The sequence below is a fragment of the Oryzias latipes genome, chromosome 14 (assembly GCF_002234675.1).
Source record: "Oryzias latipes chromosome 14, ASM223467v1".
Lineage (NCBI taxonomy): Eukaryota > Metazoa > Chordata > Actinopteri > Beloniformes > Adrianichthyidae > Oryzias > Oryzias latipes.
The window spans coordinates 12,474,252-12,502,211 of NC_019872.2; the positions used below are offsets into that span (position 1 = coordinate 12,474,252).

The window sequence follows — 27,960 nt, forward strand, 5'->3', positions numbered from 1 at the left end:
TCAAGTCTTTTTCTTTGGGAGTCAACATGTACCTTGAGTTGCTGAAGTTCTAATCTCTCTCTTTGCATGTCCTCCATCAAAGTGTTGGCAGCTTCAGTCTTCCGCTGAAGCTCAATGTTTGCATTATCCATCTTGTCCTTTTCCGTCGTCAAATCATTCTCGGCTAGCTTCATGACTTCCCCAAGTTTCTTGCTTTCAGACTTCATGTGTTCCAAGTACAATTTTTCTTCCTTCATTGCGTTGATTGCTCTGTCCAGATCTTGTCTCTCTTGGGTCAGTTCTTCTCTGAGTTTATCAAGATCTCTTCTCTCCATGTCAAACATATTTGTCTTTTCTGTTTCCACTCCATCCCTCTGTTTGATCACATCTGACATAGCATTCTTTAGGGCTTCCTTTTGAATTTGGAAGTCCTCACTGTAAAGAGTCATGTTTTGCTTCAGTTCTTCAATGGATTTGACCGTTTCTCCAAGTCAGAGCCTAATTGAATTGTTTGCTCCATTTTGTTTTTTAATATGGCCATCTTTTGTTTGAAGTCCCCAGAGATGGTCTTTCTGAGGTCCTGAATTTTGGATTCACTGTTTTCTAATGAATACATTCGGTCCAGGAGTTGTTGTTCTCTTACTTTCAACTCAGATTTTTTACTTTCAATTCTATCCTTTTCCGTTTGACTCCTTTCTCTCTCATTTTCTACGGCTACCCTCATTTGATTGACTTCTTCCTTTTCACGAAGAAGGTCCATCATGGCAGCGTCAACCTCTTCTTTCATTTTGTTGGTCCTGTCATTCACAGCATTGAGCTCTTCTCTTTCTGTCTGAACCTGTTTCAGTCTGATTTCAAGTTCTTCTGCTTGTCTTTGGATTTCTTCTCCTTGCTGGCTCTTTCGGATTGTTGTGTGACGACTGAGTCCAAGACAACGTCAAGTCTTTTTCTTTGGGAGTCAACATGTACCTTGAGTTGCTGAAGTTCTAATCTCTCTCTTTGCATGTCCTCCATCAACGTGTTGGCAGCTTCAGTCTTCCGCTGAAGCTCAATGTTTGCATTATCCATCTTGTCCTTTTCCGTCGTCAAATCATTCTCGGCTAGCTTCATGACTTCCCCAAGTTTCTTGCTTTCAGACTTCATGTGTTCCAAGTACAATTTTTCTTCCTTCATTGCGTTGATTGCTCTGTCCAGATCTTGTCTCTCTTGGGTCAGTTCTTCTCTGAGTTTATCAAGATCTCTTCTCTCCATGTCAAACATATTTGTCTTTTCTGTTTCCACTCCATCCCTCTGTTTGATCACATCTGACATAGCATTCTTTAGGGCTTCCTTTTGAATTTGGAAGTCCTCACTGTAAAGAGTCATGTTTTGCTTCAGTTCTTCAATGGATTTGACCGTTTCGTCCAAGTCAGAGCCTAATTGAATTGTTTGCTCCATTTTGTTTTTTAATATGGCCATCTTTTGTTTGAAGTCCCCAGAGATGGTCTTTCTGAGGTCCTGAATTTTGGATTCACTGTTTTCTAATGAATTCATTCGGTCCAGGAGTTGTTGTTCTCTTACTTTCAACTCAGATTTTTTACTTTCAATTCTATCCTTTTCAGTTTGACTCCTTTCTCTCTCATTTTCTACGGCTACCCTCATTTGATTGACTTCTTCCTTTTCACGAAGAAGGTCCATCATGGCAGCGTCAACCTCTTCTTTCATTTTGTTGGTCCTGTCATTCACAGCATTGAGCTCTTCTCTTTCTGTCTGAACCTGTTTCAGTCTGATTTCAAGTTCTTCTGCTTGTCTTTGGATTTCTTCTTCCTTGCTGGCTCTTTCGGATTGTTGTGTGACGACTGAGTCCAAGACAACGTCAAGTCTTTTTCTTTGGGAGTCAACATGTACCTTGAGTTGCTGAAGTTCTAATCTCTCTCTTTGCATGTCCTCCATCAACGTGTTGGCAGCTTCAGTCTTCCGCTGAAGCTCAATGTTTGCATTATCCATCTTGTCCTTTTCCGTCGTCAAATCATTCTCGGCTAGCTTCATGACTTCCCCAAGTTTCTTGCTTTCAGACTTCATGTGTTCCAAGTACAATTTTTCTTCCTTCATTGCGTTGATTGCTCTGTCCAGATCTTGTCTCTCTTGGGTCAGTTCTTCTCTGAGTTTATCAAGATCTCTTCTCTCCATGTCAAACATATTTGTCTTTTCTGTTTCCACTCCATCCCTCTGTTTGATCACATCTGACATAGCATTCTTTAGGGCTTCCTTTTGAATTTGGAAGTCCTCACTGTAAAGAGTCATGTTTTGCTTCAGTTCTTCAATGGATTTGACCGTTTCCTCCAAGTCAGAGCCTAATTGAATTGTTTGCTCCATTTTGTTTTTTAATATGGCCATCTTTTGTTTGAAGTCCCCAGAGATGGTCTTTCTGAGGTCCTGAATTTTGGATTCACTGTTTTCTAATGAATACATTCGGTCCAGGAGTTGTTGTTCTCTTACTTTCATCTCAGATTTTTTACTTTCAATTCTATCCTTTTCCGTTTGACTCCTTTCTCTCTCATTTTCTACGGCTACCCTCATTTGATTGACTTCTTCCTTTTCACGAAGAAGGTCCATCATGGCAGCGTCAACCTCTTCTTTCATTTTGTTGGTCCTGTCATTCACAGCATTGAGCTCTTCTCTTTCTGTCTGAACCTGTTTCAGTCTGATTTCAAGTTCTTCTGCTTGTCTTTGGATTTCTTCCTCCTTGCTGGCTCTTTCGGATTGTTGTGTGATGACTGAGTCCAAGACAACGTCAAGTCTTTTTCTTTGGGAGTCAACATGTACCTTGAGTTGCTGAAGTTCTAATCTCTCTCTTTGCATGTCCTCCATCAAAGTGTTGGCAGCTTCAGTCTTCCGCTGAAGCTCAATGTTTGCATTATCCATCTTGTCCTTTTCCGTCGTCAAATCATTCTCGGCTAGCTTCATGACTTCCCCAAGTTTCTTGCTTTCAGACTTCATGTGTTCCAAGTACAATTTTTCTTCCTTCATTGCGTTGATTGCTCTGTCCAGATCTTGTCTCTCTTGGGTCAGTTCTTCTCTGAGTTTATCAAGATCTCTTCTCTCCATGTCAAACATATTTGTCTTTTCTGTTTCCACTCCATCCCTCTGTTTGATCACATCTGACATAGCATTCTTTAGGGCTTCCTTTTGAATTTGGAAGTCCTCTCTGTAAAGAGACATGTTTCGTTTCAGTTCTTCAATGGATTTGACCGTTTCGTCCAAGTCAGAGCATAATTGAATTGTTTGCTCCATTTTGTTTTTTAATATGGCCATCTTTTGTTTGAAGTCCCCAGAGATGGTCTTTCTGAGGTCCTGAATTTTGGATTCACTGTTTTCTAATGAATTCATTCGGTCCAGGAGTTGTTGTTCTCTTACTTTCAACTCAGATTTTTTACTTTCAATTCTATCCTTTTCAGTTTGACTCCTTTCTCTCTCATTTTCTATGGCTACCCTCATTTGATTGACTTCTTCCTTTTCACGAAGAAGGTCCATCATGGCAGCGTCAACCTCTTCTTTCATTTTGTTGGTCCTGTCATTCACAGCATTGAGCTCTTCTCTTTCTGTCTGAACCTGTTTCAGTCTGATTTCAAGTTCTTCTGCTTGTCTTTGGATTTCTTCCTCCTTGCTGGCTCTTTCGGATTGTTGTGTGATGACTGAGTCCAAGACAACGTCAAGTCTTTTTCTTTGGGAGTCAACATGTACCTTGAGTTGCTGAAGTTCTAATCTCTCTCTTTGCATGTCCTCCATCAAAGTGTTGGCAGCTTCAGTCTTCCGCTGAAGCTCAATGTTTGCATTATCCATCTTGTCCTTTTCCGTCGTCAAATCATTCTCGGCTTGCTTCATGACTTCCCCAAGTTTCTTGCTTTCAGACTTCATGTGTTCCAAGTACAATTTTTCTTCCTTCATTGCGTTGATTGCTCTGTCCAGATCTTGTCTCTCTTGGGTCAGTTCTTCTCTGAGTTTATCAAGATCTCTTCTCTCCATGTCAAACATATTTGTCTTTTCTGTTTCCACTCCATCCCTCTGTTTGATCACATCTGACATAGCATTCTTTAGGGCTTCCTTTTGAATTTGGAAGTCCTCACTGTAAAGAGTCATGTTTTGCTTCAGTTCTTCAATGGATTTGACCGTTTCGTCCAAGTCAGAGCCTAATTGAATTGTTTGCTCCATTTTGTTTTTTAATATGGCCATCTTTTGTTTGAAGTCCCCAGAGATGGTCTTACTGAGGTCCTGAATTTTGGATTCACTGTTTTCTAATGACTTCATTCGGTCCAGGAGTTGTTGTTCTCTTACTTTCAACTCAGATTTTTCACTTTCAATTCTATCCTTTTCAGTTTGAGTCCTTTGTCTCTCATTTTCTATGGCTACCCTCATTTGATTGACTTCTTCCTTTTCACGAAGAAGGTCCATCATGGCAGCGTCAACCTCTTCTTTCATTTTGTTGGTCCTGTCATTCACAGCATTGAGCTCTTCTCTTTCTGTCTGAACCTGTTTCAGTCTGATTTCAAGTTCTTCTGCTTGTCTTTGGATTTCTTCTTCCTTGCTGGCTCTTTCGGATTGTTGTGTGACGACTGAGTCCAAGACAACGTCAAGTCTTTTTCTTTGGGAGTCAACATGTACCTTGAGTTGCTGAAGTTCTAATCTCTCTCTTTGCATGTCCTCCATCAACGTGTTGGCAGCTTCAGTCTTCCGCTGAAGCTCAATGTTTGCATTATCCATCTTGTCCTTTTCCGTCGTCAAATCATTCTCGGCTAGCTTCATGACTTCCCCAAGTTTCTTGCTTTCAGACTTCATGTGTTCCAAGTACAATTTTTCTTCCTTCATTGCGTTGATTGCTCTGTCCAGATCTTGTCTCTCTTGGGTCAGTTCTTCTCTGAGTTTATCAAGATCTCTTCTCTCCATGTCAAACATATTTGTCTTTTCTGTTTCCACTCCATCCCTCTGTTTGATCACATCTGACATAGCATTCTTTAGGGCTTCCTTTTGAATTTGGAAGTCCTCTCTGTAAAGAGACATGTTTCGTTTCAGTTCTTCAATGGATTTGACCGTTTCCTCCAAGTCAGAGCCTAATTGAATTGTTTGCTCCATTTTGTTTTTTAATATGGCCATCTTTTGTTTGAAGTCCCCAGAGATGGTCTTTCTGAGGTCCTGAATTTTGGATTCACTGTTTTCTAATGACTTCATTCGGTCCAGGAGTTGTTGTTCTCTTACTTTCAACTCAGATTTTTCACTTTCAATTCTATCCTTTTCCGTTTGACTCCTTTGTCTCTCATTTTCTATGGCTACCCTCATTTGATTGACTTCTTCCTTTTCACGAAGAAGGTCCATCATGGCAGCGTCAACCTCTTCTTTCATTTTGTTGGTCCTGTCATTCACAGCATTGAGCTCTTCTCTTTCTGTCTGAACCTGTTTCAGTCTGATTTCAAGTTCTTCTGCTTGTCTTTGGATTTCTTCTTCCTTGCTGGCTCTTTCGGATTGTTGTGTGACGACTGAGTCCAAGACAACGTCAAGTCTTTTTCTTTGGGAGTCAACATGTACCTTGAGTTGCTGAAGTTCTAATCTCTCTCTTTGCATGTCCTCCATCAACGTGTTGGCAGCTTCAGTCTTCCGCTGAAGCTCAATGTTTGCATTATCCATCTTGTCCTTTTCCGTCGTCAAATCATTCTCGGCTAGCTTCATGACTTCCCCAAGTTTCTTGCTTTCAGACTTCATGTGTTCCAAGTACAATTTTTCTTCCTTCATTGCGTTGATTGCTCTGTCCAGATCTTGTCTCTCTTGGGTCAGTTCTTCTCTGAGTTTATCAAGATCTCTTCTCTCCATGTCAAACATATTTGTCTTTTCTGTTTCCACTCCATCCCTCTGTTTGATCACATCTGACATAGCATTCTTTAGGGCTTCCTTTTGAATTTGGAAGTCCTCACTGTAAAGAGTCATGTTTCGTTTCAGTTCTTCAATGGATTTGACCGTTTCCTCTAAATCAGAGCCTAATTGAATTGTTTGCTCCATTTTGTTTTTTAATATGGCCATCTTTTGTTTGAAGTCCCCAGAGATGGTCTTTCTGAGGTCCTGAATTTTGGATTCACTGTTTTCTAATGACTTCATTCGGTCCAGGAGTTGTTGTTCTCTTACTTTCAACTCAGATTTTTCACTTTCAATTCTATCCTTTTCAGTTTGAGTCCTTTGTCTCTCATTTTCTATGGCTACCCTCATTTGATTGACTTCTTCCTTTTCACGAAGAAGGTCCATCATGGCAGCGTCAACCTCTTCTTTCATTTTGTTGGTCCTGTCATTCACAGCATTGAGCTCTTCTCTTTCTGTCTGAACCTGTTTCAGTCTGATTTCAAGTTCTTCTGCTTGTCTTTGGATTTCTTCTTCCTTGCTGGCTCTTTCGGATTGTTGTGTGACGACTGAGTCCAAGACAACGTCAAGTCTTTTTCTTTGGGAGTCAACATGTACCTTGAGTTGCTGAAGTTCTAATCTCTCTCTTTGCATGTCCTCCATCAACGTGTTGGCAGCTTCAGTCTTCCGCTGAAGCTCAATGTTTGCATTATCCATCTTTTCCTTTTCCGTCGTCAAATCATTCTCGGCTAGCTTCATGACTTCCCCAAGTTTCTTGCTTTCAGACTTCATGTGTTCCAAGTACAATTTTTCTTCCTTCATTGCGTTGATTGCTCTGTCCAGATCTTGTCTCTCTTGGGTCAGTTCTTCTCTGAGTTTATCAAGATCTCTTCTCTCCATGTCAAACATATTTGTCTTTTCTGTTTCCACTCCATCCCTCTGTTTGATCACATCTGACATAGCATTCTTTAGGGCTTCCTTTTGAATTTGGAAGTCCTCACTGTAAAGAGTCATGTTTTGCTTCAGTTCTTCAATGGATTTGACCGTTTCGTCCAAGTCAGAGCCTAATTGAATTGTTTGCTCCATTTTGTTTTTTAATATGGCCATCTTTTGTTTGAAGTCCCCAGAGATGGTCTTTCTGAGGTCCTGAATTTTGGATTCACTGTTTTCTAATGAATACATTCGGTCCAGGAGTTGTTGTTCTCTTACTTTCAACTCAGATTTTTTACTTTCAATTCTATCCTTTTCCATTTGACTCCTTTCTCTCTCATTTTCTACGGCTACCCTCATTTGATTGACTTCTTCCTTTTCACGAAGAAGGTCCATCATGGCAGCGTCAACCTCTTCTTTCATTTTGTTGGTCCTGTCATTCACAGCATTGAGCTCTTCTCTTTCTGTCTGAACCTGTTTCAGTCTGATTTCAAGTTCTTCTGCTTGTCTTTGGATTTCTTCCTCCTTGCTGGCTCTTTCGGATTGTTGTGTGATGACTGAGTCCAAGACAACGTCAAGTCTTTTTCTTTGGGAGTCAACATGTACCTTGAGTTGCTGAAGTTCTAATCTCTCTCTTTGCATGTCCTCCATCAACGTGTTGGCAGCTTCAGTCTTCCGCTGAAGCTCAATGTTTGCATTATCCATCTTGTCCTTTTCCGTCGTCAAATCATTCTCGGCTAGCTTCATGACTTCCCCAAGTTTCTTGCTTTCAGACTTCATGTGTTCCAAGTACAATTTTTCTTCCTTCATTGCGTTGATTGCTCTGTCCAGATCTTGTCTCTCTTGGGTCAGTTCTTCTCTGAGTTTATCAAGATCTCTTCTCTCCATGTCAAACATATTTGTCTTTTCTGTTTCCACTCCATCCCTCTGTTTGATCACATCTGACATAGCATTCTTTAGGGCTTCCTTTTGAATTTGGAAGTCCTCTCTGTAAAGAGACATGTTTTGTTTCAGTTCTTCAATGGATTTGACCGTTTCCTCCAAGTCAGAGCCTAATTGAATTGTTTGCTCCATTTTGTTTTTTAATATGGCCATCTTTTGTTTGAAGTCCCCAGAGATGGTCTTTCTGAGGTCCTGAATTTTGGATTCACTGTTTTCTAATGAATTCATTCGGTCCAGGAGTTTTTGTTCTCTTACTTTCAACTCAGATTTTTCACTTTCAATTTTATCCTTTTCAGTTTGAGTCCTTTGTCTCTCATTTTCTATGGCTACCCTCATTTGATTGACTTCTTCCTTTTCACGAAGAAGGTCCATCATGGCAGCGTCAACCTCTTCTTTCATTTTGTTGGTCCTGTCATTCACAGCATTGAGCTCTTCTCTTTCTGTCTGAACCTGTTTCAGTCTGATTTCAAGTTCTTCTGCTTGTCTTTGGATTTCTTCCTCCTTGCTGGCTCTTTCGGATTGTTGTGTGACGACTGAGTCCAAGACAACGTCAAGTCTTTTTCTTTGGGAGTCAACATGTACCTTGAGTTGCTGAAGTTCTAATCTCTCTCTTTGCATGTCCTCCATCAAAGTGTTGGCAGCTTCAGTCTTCCGCTGAAGCTCAATGTTTGCATTATCCATCTTGTCCTTTTCCGTCGTCAAATCATTCTCGGCTAGCTTCATGACTTCCCCAAGTTTCTTGCTTTCAGACTTCATGTGTTCCAAGTACAATTTTTCTTCCTTCATTGCGTTGATTGCTCTGTCCAGATCTTGTCTCTCTTGGGTCAGTTCTTCTCTGAGTTTATCAAGATCTCTTCTCTCCATGTCAAACATATTTGTCTTTTCTGTTTCCACTCCATCCCTCTGTTTGATCACATCTGACATAGCATTCTTTAGGGCTTCCTTTTGAATTTGGAAGTCCTCTCTGTAAAGAGACATGTTTCGTTTCAGTTCTTCAATGGATTTGACCGTTTCGTCCAAGTCAGAGCCTAATTGAATTGTTTGCTCCATTTTGTTTTTTAATATGGCCATCTTTTGTTTGAAGTCCCCAGAGATGGTCTTTCTGAGGTCCTGAATTTTGGATTCACTGTTTTCTAATGAATTCATTCGGTCCAGGAGTTGTTGTTCTCTTACTTTCAACTCAGATTTTTTACTTTCAATTCTATCCTTTTCAGTTTGACTCCTTTCTCTCTCATTTTCTATGGCTACCCTCATTTGATTGACTTCTTCCTTTTCACGAAGAAGGTCCATCATGGCAGCGTCAACCTCTTCTTTCATTTTGTTGGTCCTGTCATTCACAGCATTGAGCTCCTTTCTTTCTGTCTGAACCTGTTTCAGTCTGATTTCAAGTTCTTCTGCTTGTCTTTGGATTTCTTCCTCCTTGCTGGCTCTTTCGGATTGTTGTGTGATGACTGAGTCCAAGACAACGTCAAGTCTTTTTCTTTGGGAGTCAACATGTACCTTGAGTTGCTGAAGTTCTAATCTCTCTCTTTGCATGTCCTCCATCAAAGTGTTGGCAGCTTCAGTCTTCCGCTGAAGCTCAATGTTTGCATTATCCATCTTGTCCTTTTCCGTCGTCAAATCATTCTCGGCTAGCTTCATGACTTCCCCAAGTTTCTTGCTTTCAGACTTCATGTGTTCCAAGTACAATTTTTCTTCCTTCATTGCGTTGATTGCTCTGTCCAGATCTTGTCTCTCTTGGGTCAGTTCTTCTCTGAGTTTATCAAGATCTCTTCTCTCCATGTCAAACATATTTGTCTTTTCTGTTTCCACTCCATCCCTCTGTTTGATCACATCTGACATAGCATTCTTTAGGGCTTCCTTTTGAATTTGGAAGTCCTCTCTGTAAAGAGACATGTTTCGTTTCAGTTCTTCAATGGATTTGACCGTTTCCTCCAAGTCAGAGCCTAATTGAATTGTTTGCTCCATTTTGTTTAGTAATTTGGCCATCTTTTCTTTGAAGTCCCCAGAGATGGTCTTACTGAGGTCCTGAATTTTGGATTCACTGTTTTCTAATGACTTCATTCGGTCCAGGAGTTGTTGTTCTCTTACTTTCAACTCAGATTTTTCACTTTCAATTCTATCCTTTTCAGTTTGAGTCCTTTGTCTCTCATTTTCTATAGCTACCCTCATTTGATTGACTTCTTCCTTTTCACGAAGAAGGTCCATCATGGCAGCGTCAACCTCTTCTTTCATTTTGTTGGTCCTGTCATTCACAGCATTGAGCTCTTCTCTTTCTGTCTGAACCTGTTTCAGTCTGATTTCAAGTTCTTCTGCTTGTCTTTGGATTTCTTCTTCTTTGCTGGCTCTTTCGGATTGTTGTGTGACGACTGAGTCCAAGACAACGTCAAGTCTTTTTCTTTGGGAGTCAACATGTACCTTGAGTTGCTGAAGTTCTAATCTCTCTCTTTGCATGTCCTCCATCAAAGTGTTGGCAGCTTCAGTCTTCCGCTGAAGCTCAATGTTTGCATTATCCATCTTGTCCTTTTCCGTCGTCAAATCATTCTCGGCTAGCTTCATGACTTCCCCAAGTTTCTTGCTTTCAGACTTCATGTGTTCCAAGTACAATTTTTCTTCCTTCATTGCGTTGATTGCTCTGTCCAGATCTTGTCTCTCTTGGGTCAGTTCTTCTCTGAGTTTATCAAGATCTCTTCTCTCCATGTCAAACATATTTGTCTTTTCTGTTTCCACTCCATCCCTCTCTTTGATCACATCTGACATAGCATTCTTTAGGGCTTCCTTTTGAATTTGGAAGTCCTCTCTGTAAAGAGACATGTTTCGTTTCAGTTCTTCAATGGATTTGACCGTTTCCTCCAAGTCAGAGCCTAATTGAATTGTTTGCTCCATTTTGTTTTTTAATATGGCCATCTTTTGTTTGAAGTCCCCAGAGATGGTCTTACTGAGGTCCTGAATTTTGGATTCACTGTTTTCTAATGACTTCATTCGGTCCAGGAGTTGTTGTTCTCTTACTTTCAACTCAGATTTTTCACTTTCAATTCTATCCTTTTCAGTTTGAGTCCTTTGTCTCTCATTTTCTATGGCTACCCTCATTTGATTGACTTCTTCCTTTTCACGAAGAAGGTCCATCATGGCAGCGTCAACCTCTTCTTTCATTTTGTTGGTCCTGTCATTCACAGCATTGAGCTCTTCTCTTTCTGTCTGAACCTGTTTCAGTCTGATTTCAAGTTCTTCTGCTTGTCTTTGGATTTCTTCCTCCTTGCTGGCTCTTTCGGATTTTTGTGTGACGACTGAGTCCAAGACAACGTCAAGTCTTTTTCTTTGGGAGTCAACATGTACCTTGAGTTGCTGAAGTTCTAATCTCTCTCTTTGCATGTCCTCCATCAAAGTGTTGGCAGCTTCAGTCTTCCGCTGAAGCTCAATGTTTGCATTATCCATCTTGTCCTTTTCCGTCGTCAAATCATTCTCGGCTAGCTTCATGACTTCCCCAAGTTTCTTGCTTTCAGACTTCATGTGTTCCAAGTACAATTTTTCTTCCTTCATTGCGTTGATTGCTCTGTCCAGATCTTGTCTCTCTTGGGTCAGTTCTTCTCTGAGTTTATCAAGATCTCTTCTCTCCATGTCAAACATATTTGTCTTTTCTGTTTCCACTCCATCCCTCTCTTTGATCACATCTGACATAGCATTCTTTAGGGCTTCCTTTTGAATTTGGAAGTCCTCACTGTAAAGAGTCATGTTTTGCTTCAGTTCTTCAATGGATTTGACCGTTTCCTCCAAGTCAGAGCCTAATTGAATTGTTTGCTCCATTTTGTTTAGTAATTTGGCCATCTTTTCTTTGAAGTCCCCAGAGATGGTCTTACTGAGGTCCTGAATTTTGGATTCACTGTTTTCTAATGACTTCATTCGGTCCAGGAGTTTTTGTTCTCTTACTTTCAACTCAGATTTTTCACTTTCAATTCTATCCTTTTCAGTTTGAGTCCTTTGTCTCTCATTTTCTATGGCTACCCTCATTTGATTGACTTCTTCCTTTTCACGAAGAAGGTCCATCATGGCAGCGTCAACCTCTTCTTTCATTTTGTTGGTCCTGTCATTCACAGCATTGAGCTCTTCTCTTTCTGTCTGAACCTGTTTCAGTCTGATTTCAAGTTCTTCTGCTTGTCTTTGGAATTCTTCTTCCTTGCTGGCTCTTTCGGATTGTTGTGTGACGACTGAGTCCAAGACAACGTCAAGTCTTTTTCTTTGGGAGTCAACATGTACCTTGAGTTGCTGAAGTTCTAATCTCTCTCTTTGCATGTCCTCCATCAAAGTGTTGGCAGCTTCAGTCTTCCGCTGAAGCTCAATGTTTGCATTATCCATCTTTTCCTTTTCCGTCGTCAAATCATTCTCGGCTAGCTTCATGACTTCCCCAAGTTTCTTGCTTTCAGACTTCATGTGTTCCAAGTACAATTTTTCTTCCTTCATTGCGTTGATTGCTCTGTCCAGATCTTGTCTCTCTTGGGTCAGTTCTTCTCTGAGTTTATCAAGATCTCTTCTCTCCATGTCAAACATATTTGTCTTTTCTGTTTCCACTCCATCCCTCTGTTTGATCACATCTGACATAGCATTCTTTAGGGCTTCCTTTTGAATTTGGAAGTCCTCTCTGTAAAGAGACATGTTTCGTTTCAGTTCTTCAATGGATTTGACCGTTTCCTCCAAGTCAGAGCCTAATTGAATTGTTTGCTCCATTTTGTTTTTTAATATGGCCATCTTTTCTTTGAAGTCCCCAGAGATGGTCTTACTGAGGTCCTGAATTTTGGATTCACTGTTTTCTAATGACTTCATTCGGTCCAGGAGTTGTTGTTCTCTTACTTTCAACTCAGATTTTTCACTTTCAATTCTATCCTTTTCAGTTTGAGTCCTTTGTCTCTCATTTTCTATGGCTACCCTCATTTGATTGACTTCTTCCTTTTCACGAAGAAGGTCCATCATGGCAGCGTCAACCTCTTCTTTCATTTTGTTGGTCCTGTCATTCACAGCATTGAGCTCTTCTCTTTCTGTCTGAACCTGTTTCAGTCTGATTTCAAGTTCTTCTGCTTGTCTTTGGATTTCTTCCTCCTTGCTGGCTCTTTCGGATTGTTGTGTGACGACTGAGTCCAAGACAACGTCAAGTCTTTTTCTTTGGGAGTCAACATGTACCTTGAGTTGCTGAAGTTCTAATCTCTCTCTTTGCATGTCCTCCATCAACGTGTTGGCAGCTTCAGTCTTCCTCTGAAGCTCAATGTTTGCATTATCCATCTTGTCCTTTTCCGTCGTCAAATCATTCTCGGCTAGCTTCATGACTTCCCCAAGTTTCTTGCTTTCAGACTTCATGTGTTCCAAGTACAATTTTTCTTCCTTCATTGCGTTGATTGCTCTGTCCAGATCTTGTCTCTCTTGGGTCAGTTCTTCTCTGAGTTTATCAAGATCTCTTCTCTCCATGTTAAACATATTTGTCTTTTCTGTTTCCATTCCATCCCTCTCTTTGATCACATCTGACATAGCATTCTTTAGGGCTTCCTTTTGAATTTCGAAGTCCTCTCTGTAAAGAGACATGTTTCGTTTCAGTTCTTCAATGGATTTGACCGTTTCGTCCAAGTCAGAGCCTAATTGAATTGTTTGCTCCATTTTGTTTTTTAATATGGCCATCTTTTCTTTGAAGTCCCCAGAGATGGTCTTACTGAGGTCCTGAATTTTGGATTCAATGTTTTCTAATGACTTCATTCGGTCCAGGAGTTGTTGTTCTCTTACTTTCAACTCAGATTTTTCACTTTCAATTCTATCCTTTTCAGTTTGAGTCCTTTGTCTCTCATTTTCTATGGCTACCCTCATTTGATTGACTTCTTCCTTTTCACGAAGAAGGTCCATCATGGCAGCGTCAACCTCTTCTTTCATTTTGTTGGTCCTGTCATTCACAGCATTGAGCTCTTCTCTTTCTGTCTGAACCTGTTTCAGTCTGATTTCAAGTTCTTCTGCTTGTCTTTGGATTTCTTCCTCCTTGCTGGCTCTTTCGGATTGTTGTGTGACGACTGAGTCCAAGACAACGTCAAGTCTTTTTCTTTGGGAGTCAACATGTACCTTGAGTTGCTGAAGTTCTAATCTCTCTCTTTGCATGTCCTCCATCAACGTGTTGGCAGCTTCAGTCTTCCGCTGAAGCTCAATGTTTGCATTATCCATCTTGTCCTTTTCCGTCGTCAAATCATTCTCGGCTAGCTTCATGACTTCCCCAAGTTTCTTGCTTTCAGACTTCATGTGTTCCAAGTACAATTTTTCTTCCTTCATTGCGTTGATTGCTCTGTCCAGATCTTGTCTCTCTTGGGTCAGTTCTTCTCTGAGTTTATCAAGATCTCTTCTCTCCATGTCAAACATATTTGTCTTTTCTGTTTCCACTCCATCCCTCTGTTTGATCACATCTGACATAGCATTCTTTAGGGCTTCCTTTTGAATTTGGAAGTCCTCACTGTAAAGAGTTATGTTTTGCTTCAGTTCTTCAATGGATTTGACCGTTTCCTCCAAGTCAGAGCCTAATTGAATTGTTTGCTCCATTTTGTTTTTTAATATGGCCATCTTTTGTTTGAAGTCCCCAGAGATGGTCTTACTGAGGTCCTGAATTTTGGATTCACTGTTTTCTAATGACTTCATTCGGTCCAGGAGTTGTTGTTCTCTTACTTTCAACTCAGATTTTTCACTTTCAATTCTATCCTTTTCAGTTTGAGTCCTTTGTCTCTCATTTTCTATAGCTACCCTCATTTGATTGACTTCTTCCTTTTCACGAAGAAGGTCCATCATGGCAGCGTCAACCTCTTCTTTCATTTTGTTGGTCCTGTCATTCACAGCATTGAGCTCTTCTCTTTCTGTCTGAACCTGTTTCAGTCTGATTTCAAGTTCTTCTGCTTGTCTTTGGATTTCTTCTTCTTTGCTGGCTCTTTCGGATTGTTGTGTGACGACTGAGTCCAAGACAACGTCAAGTCTTTTTCTTTGGGAGTCAACATGTACCTTGAGTTGCTGAAGTTCTAATCTCTCTCTTTGCATGTCCTCCATCAACGTGTTGGCAGCTTCAGTCTTCCGCTGAAGCTCAATGTTTGCATTATCCATCTTGTCCTTTTCCGTCGTCAAATCATTCTCGGCTAGCTTCATGACTTCCCCAAATTTCTTGCTTTCAGACTTCATGTGTTCCAAGTACAATTTTTCTTCCTTCATTGCATTGATTGCTCTGTCCAGATCTTGTCTCTCTTGGGTCAGTTCTTCTCTGAGTTTATCAAGATCTCTTCTCTCCATGTCAAACATATTTGTCTTTTCTGTTTCCACTCCATCCCTCTGTTTGATCACATCTGACATAGCATTCTTTAGGGCTTCCTTTTGAATTTGGAAGTCCTCACTGTAAAGAGTCATGTTTTGCTTCAGTTCTTCAATGGATTTGACCGTTTCCTCCAAGTCAGAGCCTAATTGAATTGTTTGCTCCATTTTGTTTTTTAATATGGCCATCTTTTGTTTGAAGTCCCCAGAGATGGTCTTACTGAGGTCCTGAATTTTGGATTCACTGTTTTCTAATGACTTCATTCGGTCCAGGAGTTGTTGTTCTCTTACTTTCAACTCAGATTTTTCACTTTCAATTCTATCCTTTTCAGTTTGAGTCCTTTGTCTCTCATTTTCTACGGCTACCCTCATTTGATTGACTTCTTCCTTTTCACGAAGAAGGTCCATCATGGCAGCGTCAACCTCTTCTTTCATTTTGTTGGTCCTGTCATTCACAGCATTGAGCTCTTCTCTTTCTGTCTGAACCTGTTTCAGTCTGATTTCAAGTTCTTCTGCTTGTCTTTGGATTTCTTCTTCTTTGCTGGCTCTTTCGGATTGTTGTGTGACGACTGAGTCCAAGACAACGTCAAGTCTTTTTCTTTGGGAGTCAACATGTACCTTGAGTTGTTGAAGTTCTAATCTCTCTCTTTGCATGTCCTCCATCAACGTGTTGGCAGCTTCAGTCTTCCGCTGAAGCTCAATATTTGCATTATCCATCTTGTCCTTTTCCGTCGTCAAATCATTCTCGGCTAGCTTCATGACTTCCCCAAGTTTCTTGCTTTCAGACTTCATGTGTTCCAAGTACAATTTTTCTTCCTTCATTGCGTTGATTGCTCTGTCCAGATCTTGTCTCTCTTGGGTCAGTTCTTCTCTGAGTTTATCAAGATCTCTTCTCTCCATGTCAAACATATTTGTCTTTTCTGTTTCCACTCCATCCCTCTGTTTGATCACATCTGACATAGCATTCTTTAGGGCTTCCTTTTGAATTTGGAAGTCCTCACTGTAAAGAGTCATGTTTTGCTTCAGTTCTTCAATGGATTTGACCGTTTCCTCCAAGTCAGAGCCTAATTGAATTGTTTGCTCCATTTTGTTTAGTAATTTGGCCATCTTTTCTTTGAAGTCCCCAGAGATGGTCTTACTGAGGTCCTGAATTTTGGATTCACTGTTTTCTAATGACTTCATTCGGTCCAGGAGTTGTTGTTCTCTTACTTTCAACTCAGATTTTTCACTTTCAATTCTATCCTTTTCAGTTTGAGTCCTTTGTCTCTCATTTTCTATGGCTACCCTCATTTGATTGACTTCTTCCTTTTCACGAAGAAGGTCCATCATGGCAGCGTCAACCTCTTCTTTCATTTTGTTGGTCCTGTCATTCACAGCATTGAGCTCTTCTCTTTCTGTCTGAACCTGTTTCAGTCTGATTTCAAGTTCTTCTGCTTGTCTTTGGATTTCTTCTTCTTTGCTGGCTCTTTCGGATTGTTGTGTGACGACTGAGTCCAAGACAACGTCAAGTCTTTTTCTTTGGGAGTCAACATGTACCTTGAGTTGCTGAAGTTCTAATCTCTCTCTTTGCATGTCCTCCATCAAAGTGTTGGCAGCTTCAGTCTTCCGCTGAAGCTCAATGTTTGCATTATCCATCTTGTCCTTTTCCGTCGTCAAATCATTCTCGGCTAGCTTCATGACTTCCCCAAGTTTCTTGCTTTCAGACTTCATGTGTTCCAAGTACAATTTTTCTTCCTTCATTGCGTTTATTGCTCTGTCCAGATCTTGTCTCTCTTGGGTCAGTTCTTCTCTGAGTTTATCAAGATCTCTTCTCTCCATGTCAAACATATTTGTCTTTTCTGTTTCCACTCCATCCCTCTGTTTGATCACATCTGACATAGCATTCTTTAGGGCTTCCTTTTGAATTTGGAAGTCCTCGCTGTAAAGAGTCATGTTTTTCTTCAGTTCTTCAATGGATTTGACCGTTTCCTCCAAGTCAGAGCCTAATTGAATTGCTTGCTCGATTTTGGCTTGTAATATGGCCATCTTTTGTTTGAAATCCTCAGAGATGGTGTTTCTGATAATTTCCAAGACATTGTTAAGCCGTGAACTAAATAATTCACTTTCTTCGGACTGATCATGAACATTATTTGCCTTTTGTTTCCCCTTTTCTATTTCTTCTTTATCCTTCCACACCAGTTTTGTCTCCTCCCCAATGTCATCCATTTTGTCTTGATTCTTTGGCTCATGTAACATTTGTTTTTCCACATTCAGGGTTTCAGTTCCTGGGATCCACATCTTACTTTCACTTTTTGTCCCAAAGAACACATCTGACTCTTTTTTTTTCATCAACAGTTTACTCTTGTTGGTTTTGGTTGGTTTCTTTTTGACAACTTTTGTTTCTTCCTCTCTCTTTTTAATCCCTTCTTGTGACACATTTTCTTCTCTTGCATTTACGTAGTTAATGTTATAACTTTCATCATAACAGTCATCATCCACTTTTTTAAAGTTTACGTTTTGAGTAGTTTCCTGTATTTTTATTGCTTTAACGTTTTTCACTCCACTCTTTTTTTTTTGCCAGTTTTTATCTTGAATTGTAATATTTTGTGTTTCTTTCCCTTTTAGGGCTCTTTTACAGGCAATAATAGGTTCTTCAGTTTGGTGTATTACACTGCTCTCTTGTTCCTGTTGATCAATTTTAACCGTTGTTTTCCAAAGTTCTTCTAGTTCAGTAGAAGTCTCTTTTTTGCCTTGTCTTTTGGGCACACCTTTTGATTTTTTCGTCATTTTCTTTTCTGTCGTAACACTACTTTCGTCTTTTCTTCTGATTTTATCTTGTTGTAAAAACCTTTGCCCTTCCTGAATCCTTTTAACTGCACTCTGTATTACCTCTCTTTGCCTTTTAATTTCTATTTGGATTTTACTTGTTTCTTTTCTGGAATTTGTGATCATATCTGCATGTACACTAATTTGTTGTTTGACATCCATAATTGTCCGAATAAGACCTTCACAGTCTGTCTTTATGTTACCACATTTCTTTGTACACATTTGGAGTAAAGTCCAGTGGTTCTGGATGTCTCCTAGAACTTGTGAAACACCTGTCGTCCCCAAATCAATCATCCCACTTGTGAACACTTCCTCTTCTTTTTTAAACCTGAGCTTCATTACCTCTAGTTCATCTCTCTCTCTGATAATTCTCTCTAGTCTCTGATCAAGTTCTTTCTTTCTTCTTTGCGTTTCTCTTTTGAGAGCATCTTTTTCTTCTCTGACTTCATTCCACATTCTTTTAACATCTTGTTCTTTCTGGATGCTCTTTCGAACAATTCGTTGATTTTCTTTTTTCTTAATTTCCAAATCCGTCATCAGCAACTCTAATTCTTGTCTTTCTCTTCTAACTTTTTCTAGAGCAACATCAAGCTCTAGTTTTTGGGCGTCATTTTTCTTGTGAATCATTTCAACCATTTCTTCTCCTTTCTCTTGGATCATTTTATTAAAGACTGTCTTTATTTGAGCTTTAACTCTTATCACTTCATCTTTTAACCTAAGGTTCTCACCTTGAAAGATTTTTAGTCCATCTTTTTGTTGGTCTAAACACACTACGAGACTTTCCAGAGTGTTTTTGTCTCCCATGATTTTTGCCAAATGATCATGGATCTTTTGTTTAATCCTTTCAAGGTTTTTGATGGAACCAGCAATTTCTATGCTTAGGTGTTGTTTTCCAATTTCCTCTTTAAGGCTTTTCTTATCTGTTGTTTCCAAACTTTCTTTTTGATCTTCACTGCACACATCCAGGTCGGCAGTTTTGTCTTTGACATGTAGCTGCTGAGCAACCAGCTCTTCCTTTAGTCGATTCATCTTCAAGCGGACCACTTCCAATGCATCTCTCTCCCTGATGATTTTCTCTAGCCTTTGGTTTACTTCTCTTTTTTTCTTCCTAGTCTCTCTTCTTAATGACATCTTTTCCTGTTTTACTTGATATAGGATTATTTCATTTTGCTCTCCTTGTCTCACAAGTTTTCTGAGTATTTGTTCATTTTCTTTCCTCTTTATTTGCAACTCTGACTTTAAGATCTCCATTTCCTGAACTTCTCTTCTTATCCGTTGGAAGTGGTCATTGAGTTCCTGTTCTTTTACTTCGATTTGTTTTTTCATTTTATGAACCTCTTCGCCAAGCGGTTCTGGTGAAACTCTTCCACCTAAAAGTTCTGCTTGGATCTGTGTAAGCCTTTTAGATATTTCTTTTCTTCCATCTATCATTTCTTTCTCAATGTTGAACTCGCTTAACTCTTTGATTTTAGTTCTAATCATTTCAAGCTCAGACATGCATTTTGTTTTTAAAAGACAAATTCTTTCCACGTTTTGCTGTTGAGTGGCTTCCGTTGTTGTGTTCGTTTGTTCCAGCAGTTTCAATTTTATTTCTGTCTTCTTCATCCTCACTTTTATTTCTTCATTTTTTTCTCTGGACTTTGCAATCATTTTTGTCATGGAGCTCCAACATTTTGTCATTTTCTCTGCGTTCTTCTGAGTTTCTATGGTCTCTCTCTGGACTTTAATTTTCAAGATTTCTAATTCATCTCTTTGCCTTAAAATTTGCTCTAGCTTGTGATCCAGTACTCTTCTTCTCTTTTCCACTGCAAATGTCATGCTCTTTGTATCTCTTTTGATACACAATTTTCCATGTTGTATTGCTGTTTTTACCGTTTGCAAAAGCTCTTGGAACTGTTTCATTTTGTGCACTACTCTTTCACTTTCACCATTTTCATTTTTAAATTGTTGATTTGTGTTTGTTTCTCTAACTTGGTACCCTATTTCTAAAAGAAACACTTTGATGACTTCTATGGTTTGGTGAATTTCCAAGTCCAGCCTTTGTACTGCTGCATCTTTAGGGATGTTTTCTTCAGAAACTTCATGTCTGTCTTCAAACATCATCTGCAGATCTACTTGTAAATCCTGATTTTGCATTTGTTTTTCATCTCCAACTTTCATCCAATACGACTCTTGACTTGATTCAGTACTTTCCCCTACTTCAAGCTGCTTCATTGGTTCTCTGGAAGTACTTTTCCCCACTATTTCTCCGCCCTGTATTTCAGTCAGCACTTTGATTGCTTTATTGTGACTTAATGTGTCTGGATCGTGACACTGGAGCTCATTTATTTCTGTGATGAGCTTTGTCATCTTTTGACTCTTTTCCTTGACATTTTGTATATCATCATACATTTTAACTTTGATGTCAAATTCTTGCCCCTTAAGCTCAGACATCTGTTTTTCCAAATTGATCTTCTCTGATGAATCTATCAAAAATTTTGCCTCATCTTTTTCTGGTATTGTTTGGTCCTGGATTGGTGCCTCCATCAGAGGGTGCTGGGGTTCAAAACTTTCTTTAACTTTATTTTGAGCTTCCACCATTGCAAAAGGCTGCAGGAATGTTATTGCTTTTACTTTGCTTATGTGTTCTGGAGATCCTGTTTTAAGATTTGGTTTTGCTTCTTTCTGATGCTCTTCAGGTTCACAAGTATCACCTGGAAAAATCTTACCAACTGAAGACTTTTTCATTTTCCATGAGTTGACTCGATCTTTCATGGAGGCCAAAGTCTCCTTCACAAAGAAAAATATTTTGTTACTATTAATTGATACAAAAAGTACAATCATGATTTCTGAGACCTATCCCTTTACTTGTTTTCTAGCTGTCCCTGACCTGCTAAGTACTGAAAGACTGAGCACACCTAATCAATTATCAGAAGCTGAAATAGTCTGATCCAGGTAATCAACAATGAATGGGGCAGGAATAATTAAAACATTTGTATTGGATTCTGACTCAAATATTAGATTTTGCCAGTTTCTTTTTCTGTAGCAGACCCCATTTCTATAGGGCCCTTCCATTGCACTTCTGATGGAGCCTCTCTGACTGATGCAGATTGGATAGAAGCATCTGATGTCATGACAATGTGCAAAACCATTGTTTTTTGCAAATAGAGATCAACAATCAAATATCTAAATGTGATTAAAATAGGACAAGATTCAAATTGAACTACTAACACAACATTTTTTAGAATCACCTAGCTTGAGATTTTGCTTTTTCATGCAAGTGTTATCCAATATTGCATATTAAGCTTAAAGCCTTAGTCACAACTGCCCTCACAGGTAGATACAGGTTGTCTATGGGTGAAAAATGGACAAAACTGTACGGGGGACGCAGGTGGCCTGCAAAAAATATCATGGTCATAGGCCGCTCGGTAAAGTTGTTGAACAAAAATGTTCATGGAAACTTTTTTCTATACGGGCATGCCCCGGGGGATAGGTCGAAGTGACTTATATATAAATGTAACCAAACTAAACAATTAGAATGTAGTTTGTGTGGGTATCCTATAGGCATCCTATAGGCACTTATGTGTCACCTGCATATCCTGGGAGCGTAGCATTTGTGCACGGTCATTAAAGGTAAAGTACTCACACTTTACTAATGACCAGAGTATGGCCTATGGGCACGTACGACAGAATCACCGGTATGTCATAAATGTACACAATTTACATTATCCTTACAAATACTTCACAAAACACTTACCACATGCATTACAATCATATGTTTCATTTTCATGACGTCCCTTAAAGTGGCCACACGAGCCTTAAGGGAACTGCAAGACACACCTGCGCTCCCCCTGAACATGCTCCTGTTCACGAAAATCCAGAAAATTTCAAAAACTCACAGCTCTTATACGGGTCAACTCCCTGTATGAGTGCATGTGACTAAGGCTTTACCTGCCATTGGCAGGCATGTTAGGAGACACAGATAAGTAAAAGCAATCAGTCAGAAACAGGCTGCTGAGATTTCTTGGAGTGGGCCCTTTGATCTTATGAAGCTACGGACACACCAGACAAGTGACGTGCATGTAGCCCACGGTGTTCCCTCTGGACGATCGGGATGGGACTCTTTTTTCTTCTTTTTCTACTGTTTACTTGCGCATGTTTGACTTGTTGAAGAGACTTGGTGCAAAATTTCAAAATGGTGCAAATATTGTGAATCTTGCTCCAGGTTTTTTTATTTCAAAGCTCTATTCCTATATATGAAAGACTTGGTGTCATTTAAATCCAGCCGGCCACAAACTGCATTTAATAATTTCTCCTCCATGACCAATTTTCAAACATTGAATTAAAATGGACGCCATCTATATGTCAAAATCTCACTACCAAATCCATGTCCCTTACCGGTCAAAGTTCACCCTGGTTTAGCTTGCAGCGTGTTGAATGGACACACGTTTTGTATGTAGAGCCTGAAAACGGTCGTGAAAACCTGCGTAGCTTTGCGTGAAAGCAAGAGTTTTTAACCCGGTAACACAAAACATGCATTTACACACGTTTATATTGACTTTTCATTGTAAGTGGCCCCTTGAACTAATGTGGCCAAGGCCGGTGTGAACGTAACTTAATAGTACCGATAGTTAAGCCCATTTTAGCCTCAACTCATTAAGCACAACAAGGATTAGTCTGATTACTGCTGATTTTACAACTATACTTTATAAAGTATTGAGAAAAACAAAAACTCTTACCAGGTTTTTCCTTAGTTCTTTGCTGTAATCTGCTGTACTTGATTTGATTTTGAGGACATCCTCCATGATGCTTCTGATTTCTTCATATGCATTTTCCATGTTAGTCTTCACTTTGGCCACAGTAAGGATTGAAGCCATTACATCTTGTTTTTGCCTTTCAACGTCTTGTTTTTGTTGCTGTATTTGCATCTTTATGATTTCTAACTCGTCTCTCTGTCTTACTGTCTTCTCAAGCCGACAGTCGAGCTCTCGTCTCCTCTTCTTTGCATGTAAATCAACCCATTTCATTTGTTTGGATTTACATTGTTCACAAACGTAAATCGGCTGCGGCAGACATTCCTCTGTCTTGGTTGATCCTTCCTCTGTGTCTTGCACAGTTCCATCAGTCTTAATGGATGTGTCTTCCTTTCTCTTCCTGTTACTTTTCATCATCTTTTCAAGATTATTTTTCTTTATTTGGACTTCTCTGTTCACCACTTCCATCTCTCTGATTTCTCTCTTTACTCTTTGTAACTTGTTATCTAACTCTTCCATTTCACCTTCAATACTCTTTCGCGTACACTTCAATGCATTCATTTCTGTATCGATCAGTTTCCTGTCTCTCTCTATGTCCAGTCTTTCTGCTTGCATTTCAATTTTGATTGTTTCAATCTGAGTTTTTTCAAATTTGACTTGTGTTGAATATTCTTTCAGTTCATTGAAAGCATTTTGCATGATTTCCTGGATTTGGCCAAGTTGAACTTCCAAATGGTCAAACACTGATGTTCCATCTGATAGTTTCTCTCTGCTTTGCAATTCTGCTTGCTTTAAGATGTTTTTAATGTCATTGATTATTTCAGTCATTCGTCGCTTTTCCTCATCCATGGTTTCTTGTTTGGGGTGTGTTGCAGTTGGAGCTTGTGCCTCATCTAAAAGTTGTTCATTTTCCATCATCATGTTGTTCTGTTGATTTTGTTCTGTTGAACAAAGAGAAACAGTAATGTAAAAAATAAAAAGCATTTTAAAAAATCCAAACAACAGTAAACTAGACATAGTTTAAATTAGAATCAATAAAAGCAATTTTATGTTTTGTTAAACTGGTATATGCACTGTATTTACATGTTTGTTCAACAATATAAAAAAGAACAAATTGACAACAATAAAGATTAATTTATTGTTAATACTTGTATTTTGAATCTAAAAACGACGCAAATAAAATTATTTAGTTTCTACTTTAACACTAGAGACACGAAAAATAAAAATTAAAATACCAGTAGTTAAAATGGTAGTTAAAAAACTCTGGGTATTTGTTTTGAATGCAAAATTTTAATAAATATGAGTTAAATCCAAACGTAGAAACATTTGCTTTTTTCTTTGCTGAAAAATCAAATCAGGGATGAGCAGTTTTTTTTCTGTGTGCTGCAGTTCTTCTAAGGTGTTGCTTTTAACAAATGTATTTTTGCAAAAAAAATGTTAATTGTTATATCTATAGTTTTGACTATAAACCAAATGGTTATAAATGATAAATTAACCCCAGCCGGGTTGGCTGGGTGTAATTTTAGATATGTGTAAATGTTTTTTTTGTCTGTTTTACATGTTAAACTGTGGTACATAATGTTCACCAACAGAGGGCGCTGCCTCCAAATGTAAGAAGACAGGTTTCAAAGACAGGTTTAAAACCTGTACATAGCCAAGACCAAGAAGCAACGTTTTGAATAAATTAATAACAAAAGCTAGACGAATTTTAAAGTTCATATTGAAAATGTGTTTTTTAAGTTGTAGTTTTTTAAATCTTTAGCTAGTAAAACAAGTATTTGGTTATTTGAAAAAAAACATTTTTCTGTCATTTGTTTAAAAGAAGGAATTATTGTTTCACAGAAATTGACCTCTTGAACACATAAATACCACAGTTTTTTAAGTTTTTATAAGTACTTTTTAAACAAAATAACTGTTCATAGTACAACATGTAAATATGTTGCTGTTGTTTTTGTATTATTTGCTGTTATGTGGTAATAAACAGGATTGGAAATCTGAGGGTTGCCAAAATAACATATAATGGAAACAATTTGTCTGTAGAAGGTTTTAGGCATAAAAAACCACAACATTTTAAATACAACAATATAAATATGGATAATACTCAGTTAAAAAACAGTCACTTCCTGACCTCTGTAATCAACAAAAGACAGCAAAGCAAGAGAGGTTGAAATACTTTACAAAAAATACTGTATATGAATTTTAAATATAATTATAAAAAATATCACATTTGTATGGATAATTTGTGGAATTTTGCAAGCATTGATCAAAAACAAATGGATTTTCTATATTTTAACTTACCAATGATTGACAGCTGAAAAATTTGTGGTTTTGTTCAGCATACGTGCATTTATTCATAAAAATGTTTTTATTTGCTCGGCTCTTGAACTATTTTTAGTTATGGAATTTTTGTTTTCTCATTTATTTTGCAACTCTGTTTAATCCTCACTCCATTAAGTTCTCTAAATTGTGTGCAGTAGATTCTTTTCACTTCAATCTTACATTTTCATTTTTGAGAGAACAAATATATCTTGGGCTTTAACTCCAAATCCTTCATCTTTGAAAAATCCACAACAATGATTGTGCATTTAAAAAAGGTAAAATACAGCATTTATAGGTCACTAAAGCTGTTTAATCTTACAATATGATAAACATTTAAAACATGATAAAGACTATAATTTTTAGTTATTACATCAAGGTGATGCAAAAAACTATTTACTACCTGAAAGGGAACAAATACAGCTGCCCTTTTATCAGCCTCATAAATTAGCTAACTGTGCATGGAAATATACTGAAAGAAAAGCATAAATCTGTGTCCAATATTATAACCAAAGTAAAATGACTTGAAAGAAATTTTTGTAAAATTTGTAAAATCTTGATGTATTTTCAGGTTTGCTGAAGTTGAAGCACACACATCCTCTTTTAATTATGATTATTTACTTCAATAGGTTTTGAACAATAATCACCAAAAGAAAATATAGATTTTCTCTACATTGTGAATTCATCTGTTTTGTGATGATCCATAATGTTTAATAGAAATAGCATAGAATGTAGGTCAGATATGGCTTACCTCCTTCAAAGGCAGGTCCCGGATTTAAAAATATCTGGTTAAGAGCTTCCCTGGATTGTGATGATCCTCCTTCTACAGCATGAAGCAGAACCCTCACTTGGTCCTGTGGTGTCAGTGAGTTCCAGGTCCCCATGAGGGCTCCAGGATTCCTCAGTCCAGACACCATCTGCACTCTGATCTCCTCCAGGAAGCTTTTCACTGCAAAGAAGCTTTGAGATCACTCAAACTGTGCTGCAGAAGTCTACGGCCTCTCTTGAGATTTTTCTTTTTTTAATATATGTAAATACGGTTGAAACAGACTCGTGCGATTGTTTCTGAGAACCAAACTGAATGTAGACTCACCATGGGCTTCTGATTTCGTCATGGTTACAGGTTATAAACTTAGAAGTGATGTTTTTCATTTGAGCACCAATCTGGAAACAAATTTCATTAATATTTTTTAATAATTTGACCAGTTTTACTATTCAAGGCATCTAAAACATACTGTTAGCATGTGAAATTAGATATAAGAATCTCATTTCCTAAATAAAAATGCTGTTTATGTACCAATCACCATTTCTTACCTCAGTTTGGTCATATCTGGACTCCAAATAAGAACAGATCATGCAAGAGTGTTCTGCTGGTCTCTGGTAGAAACTGCTGAAGAAGCAGGGTGTCTCTGGTCCAAACCCAGCATATCTCATTAGTTTAGAAAGCACGCTGACTGGCAGATTTGGGCATCAAACAGATGCAGAACTGAGTAATTGGCGGCTGTGGATGTTTGGGTGCTGAAACGTCACGCTCACAGAGTCTGGTCTTGACTGATAAGGGTGGGGCTCGTGTTTAGCTTTCCTCAGCTCCTCTGATGTTTGTGTTTTTAGCAATAGGCAATAGCAAACGACCAAACTGGGGCTACAATACTGAATGATACATGTTCCTATTTAACAAAATAATGTTCTTTGTCATTAATTACACTAGATATTCCACATTTGATCTACATATTGATCATTTTTATACTAGATTATTTTGAATTGATAATTAGACCACATGTGAACATCAACTACTTTCTGTTTCTATCTTAAAAGTGGAAAAAAAATGTGATTATGTGACAAACACTTTCTCATTGCATCAACATATCTGTTCTTTGTTTTAAGGGGTTCCATCAAAACTGTGCTGGATTACACATGTATAGAAGAATACAGTACATTAAGTTGTACTGTTGTATTTGAACGTGATCCAAACTATCTTTTTGGTGCAAGTGAAACTTTTTTTTGGTAGTAACAAATCTTTTAAGTAATGCATTTTGTACACCTAGGTTTTAAATGTATTATTTGAAAGATGCTAAAATTGCAACACACATATATTACTGATGTGAGGTCAGAGCTGAGTATTTGGGCTGTGCACTGCAAAAACTCTCAACAATAAATAAATGTTATTTAATGGAAGGACCAAAAAAAGTATTATTTTCATCCTTGGAGAAGAAGTTGAAGTTCTGAATTGTCAACACATTTGTGTTCACCTAAAAAAACAGACTTGATCAGATATCCAACATAAAGGGTATTCTTTAGGAAAAGAATGACATTTGGTCTTTTTAGGTCATTCAGTTTTACAAGAAAGAAAGAAATATGTTTTGCATTTTGCATCTCATGAATTGATGAGGGAAGTTACCCAGTTTTTTGATGTAGGACATTTAGAGGATATGAACTTTCAAAGAAGCTAAAAGACCCACTCTGATGAATTTCTTTTTTTTTGGGGGGGGGGGGGGGGGCTTTCAGGCGATGTGACCCAGGGGCTGGGGAGACCTGGACCCAATACTGGAAGGGCTTGGGGACGGTTGTTTGACCAACCAGGGGCCAGTCTAGCGGCTGTCCCCGACTTACCCTCTTCCTCATATAATCACTTATTAGGGTGATGGGGGGAGGGGGTCAGCATGCGATGCTGCTTGGGGGGTGGAGCTACTTGGCAGTGGTCCCACTCCGACGGGTGCTTTGATATCACTGTGAGCAAGCAGAAGATGACCTCCCACTGCCCCCCTACCCGCCGACTTTAACTTCACCCTATGTACACACACCCTTTACCCCACAACAATATGCACACCAACACACATACACGCACACACACATGCTCACAAACAAACACATGAACATTACACAAGGAAGGAGGGACCTCTGAACTTCTACTGTCCCCTACCCCATCCCTGGCGTGCGGTACCAGGCACCTAGCCACAGGGCCCATGTCCCTTGGGTGCTGGCTTCCTCTCTACGCAGGGACAGGGATCCCTGAGTTATCTGGCAAGACCGGGGGCCGGGGTTCACATCACATCTGAGCCTCCAATATTCCAACTGTGGATGAGCCTAG

General features: G+C 38.9%; 1 protein-coding gene across 2 annotated transcripts; it reads right to left on the minus strand.

Annotated features, from left to right (window-relative positions):
• Nucleotides 1–760: 760 nt before the first annotated feature.
• Nucleotides 761–26,301, minus strand: LOC105355603 (reticulocyte-binding protein 2 homolog a). 2 transcript variants are annotated; one of them, XM_023962410.1, is made up of 6 exons: nucleotides 26,187–26,301; nucleotides 25,966–26,036; nucleotides 25,624–25,821; nucleotides 22,542–23,497; nucleotides 17,936–20,592; nucleotides 761–13,381 (listed from the first exon to the last, which is right to left on the minus strand). In XM_023962410.1, exons 2-6 carry the CDS (start codon nucleotides 25,985–25,987, stop codon nucleotides 823–825), a joined length of 16,392 nt encoding a protein of 5,463 aa, XP_023818178.1. In that variant the 5' UTR covers nucleotides 25,988–26,036; nucleotides 26,187–26,301; the 3' UTR covers nucleotides 761–822. The 2 variants fall into 2 exon arrangements, with proteins under 2 accessions (XP_023818178.1, XP_023818176.1); XM_023962408.1 differs by having other exon boundaries at nucleotides 761–20,592.
• Nucleotides 26,302–27,960: the final 1,659 nt, after the last annotated feature.

Excerpts from the sequence above, each read along its gene's own strand:
- LOC105355603 (XM_023962408.1), bottom strand. The coding sequence starts at position 25,987 with ATGACGAAATCAGAAGCCCATG. Across the intron at positions 23,498-25,623 it reads GGGACCTGCCTTTGAAGGAG|AACAAAATCAACAGAACAAC; the intron begins GTAAGCCATATC and ends TTTGTTCAACAG. Across the intron at positions 20,593-22,541 it reads AAGAACTAAGGAAAAACCTG|GAGACTTTGGCCTCCATGAA; the intron begins GTAAGAGTTTTT and ends TTCTTTGTGAAG.